This window comes from Myotis brandtii, unplaced genomic scaffold (genome assembly GCF_000412655.1).
Source record: "Myotis brandtii unplaced genomic scaffold, ASM41265v1 scaffold115, whole genome shotgun sequence".
NCBI classification, from domain to species: domain Eukaryota; kingdom Metazoa; phylum Chordata; class Mammalia; order Chiroptera; family Vespertilionidae; genus Myotis; species Myotis brandtii.
This window is the reverse complement of record NW_005353967.1, coordinates 16007226-16019441: the sequence shown is the minus strand read 5'-3', so window position 1 is coordinate 16019441 and position 12216 is coordinate 16007226. Positions and strand designations below refer to the sequence as shown.

At 39.7% G+C, this 12216-nt stretch overlaps 1 protein-coding gene across 8 annotated transcripts in view; it reads right to left on the bottom strand.

Annotated features, from left to right (window-relative positions):
* Positions 1-453: 453 nt before the first annotated feature.
* ARHGEF28 (Rho guanine nucleotide exchange factor (GEF) 28) overlaps positions 454-12216 on the bottom strand; it is a 224342-nt gene continuing 212579 nt past the window's right edge. For 7 of the 8 annotated variants that reach the window (XM_014549703.1, XM_014549713.1, XM_014549710.1 and 4 more), the window contains one exon: positions 454-1652. In XM_014549703.1, coding sequence (XP_014405189.1) covers positions 1489-1652 — 164 coding nt within the window. In that variant the 3' untranslated portion in view covers positions 454-1488. The remainder of the gene's footprint in view (positions 1653-12216) is intronic. The other variant, XM_005858025.2, reaches the window with a different exon arrangement.

Genomic DNA, 12216 nt, shown 5'->3' with positions numbered 1-12216 from the left:
CCCCAGGGGGCAGCTCCTGCATTGAGCGTCTGCCCCCTGGTGGGCAGTGTGTGTCATAGTGACCAGTCATTCCCAGTTGCTCTGCTGTTAGGGTCAATTTGCATATTACCCTTTTATTATATAGGATTGGGACCAAAATGGCCAAAAGCAAAAAGAGTCAGAAAAAGAGTGCCCCCCAAAAGGCTCCTTTAAAAAAACACTAAGATTTAACTTGCCTAAGTGGAAAATATCAACTAGATATTCAACTGGCAACTTTAGGAAAAAAACAAGCAAACAACGGAATCTCGATGAATTTTTCCCCTTCCTATCATAGCTCCCTCCTGGGAAGGGCTACAATTCTAGGTGAATTGATACTCCTCCTTTACCTCATTCTCATAAGAGGAGCTTGTATTTGTGTGTGATATATGTATTTTACTATGGTCCTACACAATATTAAAATTTCAAAGTAAAATAGACAGGTAAAGGACATTTATTGACACTGACCGAAACATGTACAAGTATTTCTGAAGAACAAGCTGAAAACATTTTCTGGTTTATTTTCTCACACAGAGACCCATATTACTCTGAGGACAGAACGTAAGAGCTTTCCTTTGTGGAAAATCACAAACAGGCAGTAAGCTTTGCCGAGAGAGCAGTTCCTGTCCTTAAGGAACTGAGGGAGAGATGCTTCTAGCGAGTGGTAGTTGGTGCTCCCAGGCCTGGCAGGACAGGACCAGATGAGAGAAGTGAGGGCACTACTGGAGTTTCACTATTTACAGCAAAATTGACCGCGCTGGAGCTTTGCCTCTGGGCTCTCTTGAAAGATGTGGCTTGAAAAACAACCAGCACTGGGCTGAGGAAGTGCATCTGCGAAGCATGTGGCGCAGGTCATAAGAGTCCAGATTGTGTCCATGGCAGAGTGGCCTCCTGCTCAGAACAGTGTCCAAATAGCACACGTTGGCTGCACCGGGACTGTGACAGGTCACCACCAGGAGCAACCCTTTGATGTCCCCAAGAGCAATTAGCATGGAAAAACTAAGCAAGAAAAGGCCTTTCCCACTGCCTCCTCTGTCTCTGGGGCAGGGAGGCCACTTGCTGTAATCAACTGCTGTGATTGTGAAAGTTCGCCCATCATGAATATCATTCTTTCCATTCAAATTGCTTCATCTGGGTCTTAAAAGGCATTTCAAAAACCAGATGATTCAGTAGAAAATGCAATGTGCAATTTCAGTCCAGAGTCAGAACTTTGAAAATATTTCTGCTTATTCAAGTTAATTTCTCCTCCAGAAATCTGAAATTAGGTATGGTAAGTTAACCATTATACACACAGAGCTGCTTTCAATAATTTAATTATTAGACTCATGCCCCCCAAAAGGAACTTGCATGAAATATTAATTATTACTCTTAAAGCAATTTGGACACAGTCACACACATATCAGGAAAGGAAAATAAAAATTCTCCCCAAAATGTCAGTGTTCTGTTTTGTTGGGAAAAATAATGACAACACAATTAGAGGTAAACAATATTTTCTTCGGCTCCATCTCCAGTTTCCCCATCTTGCCTGGTCAGTGTCTGTAGATTTAGCTTTGCTTCTGCTATAAATGTCTGCAGCTCAGGGCCGGGTGGGTTTGAGTCAGGGGGGGTTGGGAACTCAGCCTCGGAGATGTCCAAATCTGCAACAGACAAACAGCACAGGTCACAGGGGAGTCAGCATGAGACCCACAAGGCAGGTGAACTATGACTCAGCCAGCCACAAGGAGAATGGCAGAATCCAGTGAGAAAGAAACAAAACAGGCATCTAATGATCTAATTAGTGCGATTAAGATATACTTGGTTGTGTGTACAAATGTCTCCTGTGGCTAAACATAACCTTCATAAAATACTCCTAGGGACGTGTCAAATAAACAGACTTGTCACCATTTGTAGGCTGTGAAAACACTGCTATTGCTGAGAAAGGGTAATACCTATTTATTATTTATTTACTTATTTTTTAAAATATTTTTTTATTTTAGAGAGAGAGGAAGGGGTGAGAGAGAGAAAAAGAGAGGGGAAGAGAGAGAGAGAGATCAGTTGCCTACTGTACAAACCCTAACCGGAGACAGAACCCCCAACCTGGGCATGTGCCCTGACTGGGAATCAAACCCGTGACCTTTTGGTGCACGGGACGATACTCAACCAACTGAGCCACACCAGTCACGTTGGTACCCATTTATTTTTAAAAATGGGTTCAAGATCTTAGAAATACAGTGCATACTCTAGCTACATGCAATTAACTATAGTATTTTTATCTGCATAGCACCTTCCCTCAAGTATCTTAAAATCAAGAATTGACCTCAAGACAAATAATGTATCTGGGATTTTGTTGATGTGGGTAAGGGATGGGGAGAAAGGAGTTGAAGGATGAAAACCCTTTAGCCTCACCATTATGCAAATCTGTTAACACTACACAAATCACTTAGCAAGAGTAGCCAGGTTCCTAGGGAAAATCGTTCCAATATCGCTATGGTTTTTTTCTGTTACCTAGCAACAGCAGGGCATAGTCTATCCTCCTTTTTTTCTGGTCAAACCCTCTAATATGGGGTTTTAAAGGGGAGGCAAAGGGGGATTTTGATTTGAAGAAAAGAAAGGCTCTTGCTGCAAACCATTTTCTTTGCACTTGTTCCATTGACCATCCTCCCTGGGGCTCAGCCATGTGGCAGAGGGTGCGTGGAAACACAGGTGGGGAAGATGTGTAGCCCGGGGGCCCTCCTGCTTTTTTTTCCAGTCATTAACAAGAAGCCATTATAATCCTTGCCACATTTATTCAAAGCCTGTATTATTTAGATGGATACACATAACCGCTGGCATTCTAATGACAAAAATGCTTGTGACTTTTGCCCTCTCGACAAGGATCTTTGGTTGTTAGAGAATGCGGAAGCAAGGCCTGGCAGGAATGAAGAGCAAAATGTCCTCACAAGGCTCCTGGAGAGGGAGGGGAAGAGGAGGTGGGGAGGAGAGTCTGCACTCCACACTCCGCTCAAAGGTTTAGGTCATTCATGACTCTAGATGCCACTGGGGCACAAAGAAAAAGCAATCCATTTCCATGGGAGTGACTTGATTTTCTGACCTCAAATCCAGATCCTGGGCCTCGAACACTGGAACTCACTAACTACTGAAAACACACCCACTGAGGATGCCTCTGACTTGCACCGAGTCTAGAGTGCCTCCTCTGGGACGGTCCCTGGTCTTACCTCCCTCATTTAACCAGGTAAACACAAAAACCCTCCCCCCGCCCCCTCATTGTCAGAGCAATATAAATCAGCCTAGAATGTTCTATGTCCTATCTCACCGCATTAGGAGACAAAGTATGCCTGTGTGGTCACAACACACTTTCATGATTTCAACTGTTTTTCCCAGCCGTTGAATGAAGAAGGCCATTCCTCCTCTAAAAACAAATATTCCCAGTTGAACTCCTGATGTTTAATATTACACAATCTAAAAAAAGAGAAACCCACACAAACCTCAACACTTCCATCCAGCTCACCTGAGACACTGCAGTGCTGCCTCCTAGCCAGCAGACGGGCAGCCAGGGCACAAGAATAGGACATGGAGAACGAACAATCACCCATTGAATGAGGCGGTGAGGAGGTGATTACTGACAAATGGGGCAATGCCAGGCATGATGGAAGCCAGTAATCCATGTAGTTTCCTTCCTCTGAGTGTGAACAAGGAATCTAAAATACTGGTGAGTCTAGGTATCTGGTAAGTCCCCTTAATGGTTTCAAGAGAAAACTTGTTCAAAAAGAGCCAAATATCTATCAGAAAGAATTCTTTTATCTGCCATATCCCTAGTTCAGGGAGACTGAAAAACAAGAATGATTGGGGGAAGGGTGGGGAATTAACGTGCGCATGTGGGTGTAAGGGGGTATAGAAATTTGATCAGAATTTTTTCAAGTAAGAATAGAAATACATTTCTAGGCAAGAGCTTGCTGGACCCTAAAGTGAATGGCACACGTTGTAATCCCAGATGTATTAATGGAGGTGGTTGTGGTGAGTGTCACCTGGAGGGGAACTCAATTTCCCTCTCCGTGTTCCTTCTTGGTTTCTACGTAGACTATTTAGGCAAGGTCAGACAGCCTGTCTTTGAAATGGAAAACCGTTCTGTGATTTCTGGTTTTATTACTCCACTTCAACCCTGAGAGAACTCCAACACAGCAGTTGTATATTTCTCAAGGTCAGTCACCTTTTTCCACACATTTTACCTTAGAGAGTGTAATCATCATATAGAACTTCCAACTCAAAAAACATTCGTTAAATAAAACCTCACTGATTCAGAAAGCAGAATTCTTGGGGAGTAAAGTTAATCATCCTATTTGATTCGTGACCAAAATGCCGGTACATTGCTGGACATAAAAATAGAATACCTCATTTTTTTAAATAAGTAAAGAAATAGTAATACAGTCATAATTTGGGCGATTAAAAGCCAAACGCTACTAGAATGAAACAAACTTTAAACTACAAAGAACTTTTCAATCTAGTGTCTCAACACAACTTTCCCCCTTAGTTGACATAAAAGAACTACCTTCCCATTCCTCTGGAAATTAAACAGGGTGAGCATTGTTGTCCTTAAAATAAGAACACATAAGATGAAAGACATAAAAGTCCAAATGCCCCGTTAAGCCAAGTGGAGCAGTAGAATCTTGGTGCAGGGTTTTTCTAGTTAACACTGAACTTTTATTCTGATCCTAAAACTTCATCCTTCATGGGAAATTTCCTTAGACCCATTATGGAGTTTTTGGAAACCTTCTGCGCTGATACCCAGCGACAGTTCCCTCAATCTCCCTGTTTTTAGCCCTTAGTTGCAACCTGCTGGTTGACATTTGCGTTTATCATTTTCACACTTTTCTCTGCTCACCAGCTGTTGGAACATCAGGGGAGTGAATCTGGAGTCTGAGACGACATACAGCCATGGCACTCAGCTCCTGAAAATCTGACACCAGCAGGAAGTAAGATTGGCCTTCCTTTCATTGGCTCACCGTCATCCTTCTTTTGCGCCAACTGAATCATTGGTTATTTTCAAGACCAGACTATAAACTCAAGGTGTAAAATGCACCCATGTGCCATATTAAAAATGAACAAAGTTTCTTCTAAGCTGAGAACTGAATGAAATCTTTTAAACCACAAGGCAAAATGTAACCTTGGGCTAGTCATTTCCCTTCCTCTGGGCTTCAGTTCATAAAGGATTGAACAGAGATCATCATTCAGGCCTCTTAAGCGTCTTACGTCAGAATTTTTACATCTGTTTCCTGGCTCGGTGACTCACCAAATAATCTTCTAGAGGTGCAACAAATGCAGTTTTCAACTGCTTTATGCTCAAGAAATGCACATTTATTACCCTAAGTTGCATTTTAAAATAATGTTCTTAGGGTAATTTCCAGACATATGTCCCATCCTCTAGCTTCAATCTTCCCAACATCACATATTTGAGCTGAGCCCTCGTACAGTCCTCAGGGTAGGATTTGGGAAGCCACCTAGTAAGTGGAAGATAATGCCCACAGTGGAGACCTGTACTTGACCTTTCCCTCTATGATCAGCCAACATCAGGGTAACTTGTCATAAAGAACAGGTCTGTGACAAGTCAGAAAGGGTTGTCTATCATTTAAAAATATTTAATTAATGTAGTCTTTTCCATTGTCCGCATTTTCTGAAAAGCATCTTAAATCATGATAATTTTTAAACAGAAGCTTATTGAAAGCACCATATACTTTTCATTACAAAAATCAACTCCCAAGGCCTAGTGTAGCTCCACAGTATAGCACATGACCAGGCACCAGCAGCCCAGCACGACAAAAAGGATGCCGAGTCTACTCTTGAGATTATTGGTGATGCCTCATTTAGCCATGTCTCATCCTGTTCCACTCTCCCCAACGAAACTCACAGGACAGAGGTTCGTGTATTCTGGGTCTTGGCTCTGTTCTTGTTTATTTTAATGAAGCATTCTGACTTGCACTTCATACTCTATCCCTTGTGCATGTTCCTAAAATCAAAATTCACACTCTCCTAAAATAACTCTACCTTCAAAAAATGTTGTCATTAATGTTCCAAGTCTGCAAAGTAAGTTGTTTCCCCTACTTAATGATTGATTCGTGCTTATACTGTGAAACATTTTAAAAATCGTTTCCTGATGGCATTACTGGCAATCACTATTTTTTCTCAGGAGCACTAATGCGCAGCATTTTCCTTCTAATGGAAAACACTTATTGTACAAAGCGTGAGGTGTCTTTAGAGCAAAGGAAAATTGGTCTCTGTCCCTCATTTTGCTCAACTCCATTTTCCGTAGTGAACCACAGACAGGATGTGAGCCTCTGGCATGAAAACCACTCTGGAATTGCTATCTGAAACCAACGCTCTCCATGGGTGTTATGATTCCCTCTATTATTCCTCATGTACCAATACTGCACCTGAAATAAAATAACCAAAGTGTGCTCTGGGGAGTGTGTGTGTGTATATGTGTGTGCGTGCACACGTGTGTGTGGTGTGCACGTATAAGTTTGTAATGTAAGAAAGCAACCAAATTTTTTGTTTTTGTGACTATTAGAATTGGGCTTTAGTTCCTTATCAGTAATTAACATATTTTGAATAACCTATGTTGATTATAAAGGTAATTGCTGACAAGAAACACAGCAATTGAAGCAACCAGTACAATGAAGAAGTGGTTATATTAACACAAGTCATGTTACGATGTGCCAGTTCTCTCTGCTGTCTGAACTCTGATTTGTTCTCAGACTCTTCTTTCTCCCCAGAGGGTGCCAGGGCTAAGGAATCAGGACCTTCACATCAGCAAGCTCCATGGGAGGATGGGGCAATTGCTTCTACCTTCCCCCTCCAGAGGGTGCCAGGGCTAAGGAATCAGGACCTTCACATGGGAGGATGGGGCAATTGCTTCTACCTTCCCCCTTTTCTTTGAGATACATTTCAAACACTGTTTCTTTTTATTTCAAAAAAGTATGTTTTTCTAAACAGGATTCTTAATAGGGATTAATAATAAAAGAATAGAGTGGTCCAGTAAGTTGATGAAATGCTGGATAAATCAAGGTTATTGACAGAGTCCTCAGAATTTTAACAGGTTCACCAGTATTATAAATCTGAGGGAAAAACAGAACATGGGCCTGGCTGGCGTGGCTCAGTGGTTGAGTGTCAACCTATGAACCAGGTCACGGTTTGATTCCCGGTCAGGGCACATGCCTGGGTTGTGGGCTCGATCCCCAATATGGGGCATGCAAGCGGCAGCCAATCAATGAATCTCTCTCATCATTGATGTTTCTATCTCTCTCTCCCTTCCTCTCTGAAATCAATAAAAATATATTTTAAAAAACAGAATGTGACATTCCCCAAACTCAGCAGGATGTTCTCACAATGTACTTTGCAGTGTTGTGTTTCATGTAGCACACTTTGGGGGATACTGCATTAGAGAATGATAAACCTATTATAGACTAAAAAAGAGACAATCAATGACCAAGATGCAAGAATAAATCAGGGGTGAGAAACTGAAAATAGGTGAGGGTTCCCAAATTCAGAAACTCTTAACTCTGTTTATAATGTCTATAGGGGATTCTGGTAATAATCAGCAATGGCTGCTAAAATGATTAGGAGAAAAGCTGATGGAAAACTTTATAATGGAATGGATCAAGCTAAGAACATCTGAACCCACAGATCAACCTTAATACCACAAAAAGAGAAACAGACATGGTAAGTCTCCTAATGAATGCAAATAGGAAATAGACAACATATACAACACAATAAATATACAACACTGTTTATGAAGATTTTTTCATGCCAAAAAATAAACCATGTATCTAGTCAAACATCAAACATAGTTCAAACTACCAGTTGACAGGGAATATAGGGGCAAAGGAATATGTTATGTTAAATGACACCACAGGGATACAATCAACAAAATCCAGAATATAAGAAATTTTTCAGAAAATAGTTTTCCCCTAAATAAAGTCTTTTAAATAAACAACCCAGTCTTTTCAACAAATTGTAAGATTTTTTTTAAAAAAGGACAGGAGAACCTTAAAAGAGACTTAAGAAATAAACAAACCAAACACAATATATGAAATTATTTGGAAGCCAATTCAAACAAACCAAAGGAAAAACTGAGACAATCAGAGAAATTCAAGTACTGACAGTATGATTTTAAGTAAAATTACTAATTTTTTTAGGTGTAACAATGATATTGTGTTGATGAAAAAGAAAAAGAGTCCATGTCTTTTAGAGAAAGATACTAGAGTATCTATTCTAATAAAAGGGTAATATGCTAATTAGACCAGACATCTTCCAGACATCCTTCCAGACAAAGCCACAGTGGCAAGGGCCGTGGTAGAGGCAGTTAGGGGCGATCAGATCAGCGGGGGAGAGCAGTTAGGGCTATCAGTCCAGCAGGGGAGAGCAGTTAGGGCAGCGGTTCTCAACCTGTGGGTCGAGACCCCTTTGGCAGTCAAACGACCCTTTCACAGGGGTCACCTAAGTCCATCCTGCATATCAGATATTTACATTACGATTCATAACAGTAGCAACATTACAGTTATGAAGTAGCAACGAAAATAATTTTATGGTTGGGTCACAACATGAGGAACTGTATTTAAAGGGCCAGAAGGTTGAGAACCACTGAGTTAGGGGGATCAGGCCAGCAGGGGAGAGCATTTAGGGGACCAGGCCGGCAGGGGAGAGCAATTAGGAGGATCAGGCTGGCAGGCAGAGGTGGTTAGGGGTGATCAGGCAGGCAGGGGTCCCGACTGGAGAGGGTGGAGGCCCGGCTGAGGGACCCCTTCTCTCCCCCTACCCCCCCCCCGCCTTCACGAATTTCATGCACTGGGCCTCTAGTTTTTGGATGAAATGACAGAACACCCTAGATTTGCTTTAAGATAACCCAATGTGTGAAATGTTCCATGATACATTTTTTAAAGTCCATAGTTGGACTATAAAATTATAAGGGTTCTCTGTTATTACAACAGCATAGCTTCTACATATCTGACATAAACAGAACACTGTAGCAATAAATTAGAGGCCTCCTCTGGATGCTGAGTGTTCTTAGATCAATTTTAATGTAACTATATGACAAGGCATTGGCAAGTGCCATGTAAGGATTTATATCTATGTGTAAAGATACATAAAATAGATGCGGTTCATTTGAGTTTATAGCTACATATATAAAAAATGATACAAATTCAGGTATGGTCTTTGCTCTTGCCTAAATAATCTAATCTCTCCTATGTGAAATATAATTCAGAAGAGATCTCGTACCCTGGTGCATTTGACTGTGGCAGTAAATTAATAAGCTTCTCTTAGAATTTGGATTCCTATTATTTAGTCTTTTGAATTTACTTAAAATGAAAATATAATATTAAAGAAACAGGAAGTAAAAGTAGTATGTCTAGTCCAATAATATCAAAGTAAATTTCAGTTTATAATAGTAGGTGTTAATATGCATTGCCAAAAAGATGAACAAAATAGTGGATACCTGATTCAAAATTTCTACCTAATTTAATTAGAGTCATTGGAATCGCCAATTTAAAATTCTCATGTTTAGAAAGTACCTTAAAATTTTATTTAGTCTAATCCCTGTCTTCTGAGAATTAAATGGAAAATCAAGATAGTTTTGCTTTATAGGGCTTCTCTCTTTAAGACACTAACATTAGTTGCCCTTGAGTCAAACATTCAATTCAATTCTCACAACAATCCACAGTGGTAGGTAACTATGGAATATGAAAGAGAGCCTAGAACCAGCACAGAGACAGACCTAATGCCAAAACACAGGAAGCTGAAGGAAACTTCCAAAAAAACAATTAATATCTTTAAAGAGTTATTTAAAAGATATTTTAGCCACAAAACAAGAGTCCATAAAATAGGAACTATAAGAGAGCAAGAAATATCTCTTGGAAATTAAAAATATGCTGGCTGATTTTTTAAAAATTAATGCAATATTAGGAGATAAGAAAATCTTCTAGAAAGTAGAACAAAAACATGAAGAAATGGAAATAGAAGAAAAACAATAACAGAACAATCAGAGGACCCAAGAGTCCAAACTTATAACCAGAAACAGTTCCAGTAAGATAAAACTGAAGAGAAACAATTTTTTTAAGAAAAAATTTCCCAGAATCAAGACAAATATGTCTAGAGACTTGAAAAAGCCTAATGCATAACCAGCAAAAATGATTTTAACAAAAGACCACACTAAGGCATACTATAAAATTCATCCAGAAAGTGATAAAACTATAATTCTAAAGGCTTCCAAAAAGTGAGAACAAGTTACAAACAAAGGGTTAGCAATCAGAATGGCATCAGACTTCTCAACAGCAACCATGACAAGTGAAGAATCAACTCTTTCAAAATTCTGAAGGAAAATAATTTTCATCTAGAATTCTAAGCCCAGATATATTATAAAAACCAAGTGTAAAAGTAGCAAAAAATAAACAAATGAAATGCAAAAGACATTTCAACTAATTTAGGGAAAAAATTATTTTCATTACACCTTTTCTTAGGGAATTTGGAGATATCCTCCACCAAATAAAGAAATATGCCATTACAGAGAGAGAGTGGGACTGAGGACATAGGATCCAACACAGGAGAGATGTGAAGGGAAGCCCGGCGGGAGGGGGTAGAAACAGCCACATAGCAGGCCGAGGGAGCAGCAAGGGCATATGGAACAGGAGGACAGGGGATCGTGAAAGGGAAATTTCCAAGAAGGAAAATGAAGCTGATAGATATTCGATGTGCTCAGTGTGTGTAAATACTGTGGATCAGTTATGGAGAGGTAGGAAAGAAGGTACCAAGTCTCACTAGTAATTAGGGAAGTGTGAATTGCAAGAATGAGCTACTAGTTCATACTCACGATATTGGCAAAAATTTAGAAGCCTAACAGTCCTAAGTGCTGGGGAGTAGCTGAGGAAACGGGAACTCTCCTATACAGCTGCTGAAAGTGATATTACACAACCTCAGAGAGAAATCAGTAATATCCGGCAAAAACCAAAGACATCCTCACCACTTCTAGGCATTCGAATCTAAACAAACTCTCAATCATGTGCCCAAAGACATGTGTATAAAAGGATGTTTACTGAGAATAGTTTGTAATAGGAAAAAACAGAAAGCATCTTTATTGCTCATTTGTAGGGTAATGAAGATGCTCTCATTTGTTCATATAATGGGATAGTATACAACAGTTTAAAATGGTGCTACATTTATGAATATGGACATTGAGTAAAAAAAACAAGATATACACATATGCATATATACATACATATATATGAAGAGAGAAAGGGAAATTTAAATACTGCCTATATGTTATTATTATGGAATATTTGTTAATTTTTTCTTGGTGTGATAATAGCTTAAAAAATAGAGCCTTATCTTTTAGAGATATATACTGAAATGTTATGGATTGATAAGCATTTACACATGATTTTTAGGTATTGCTACAAAATAATACAGGGGGTGTGTGTTTTGCGGGGGGTGGGGGGAGGAGTCTAGCTTATTAAACATGACTGGCCATAACTACCTAAATGTTTGAAGCTGAGTGGTTGTTTGACTTCTCTGTTTAGTTTTAAACATGTCTGAAATTGTCCATAATACATTCAGGTAGACAAAAAATATGTCAAGTTCAATTTTTAAATCAAAACAAATTAAGATGTTCAAATCCTGGAGTCTCGGCTAAAAAGAAGGGACAAGTTTTTAAAAGTGCGCCAAATGAAACGACATGCAGGTCTCCAGCTACAAGGACAGGGCAGTATTTTCATGGCGCCGAATTCCTCTGCGGGATGTGGAGACCAGGAACGTCTAGGTACCATGCCGGCGGAGTGGACTTCCTGGAAACTGCCTGCCATAGGACCCGACCTACCCACACTGACAGAGTTATGCCTCTCATTTCTCGGAGAGAAGAAAAAATGAATTCACTTCTCTGCCAGCTGAATAATGCAGGAAATCAACCAAGGAATGTTAATGCTGCATTTACTTCTTACTGGTTCAGTAGAGGGAAAAGCAGCTGTTCAAATTCTTAAGCACACAAAATCCAGTGTTTTTCTAAATCAGAAGAAGGCAAGCAATTATACCAAACACACCCAAGTTAATTAGTTCTACGTACTTTTTAATAATTATGTTATTACTCGACCAAAAAAAGTAGGCATCCAATGTTTGAAAGGTCTACAAATGAGGGTATTTTTCTCTTGATCAACTATAGAACTATGAGATGTCATTTTTTTT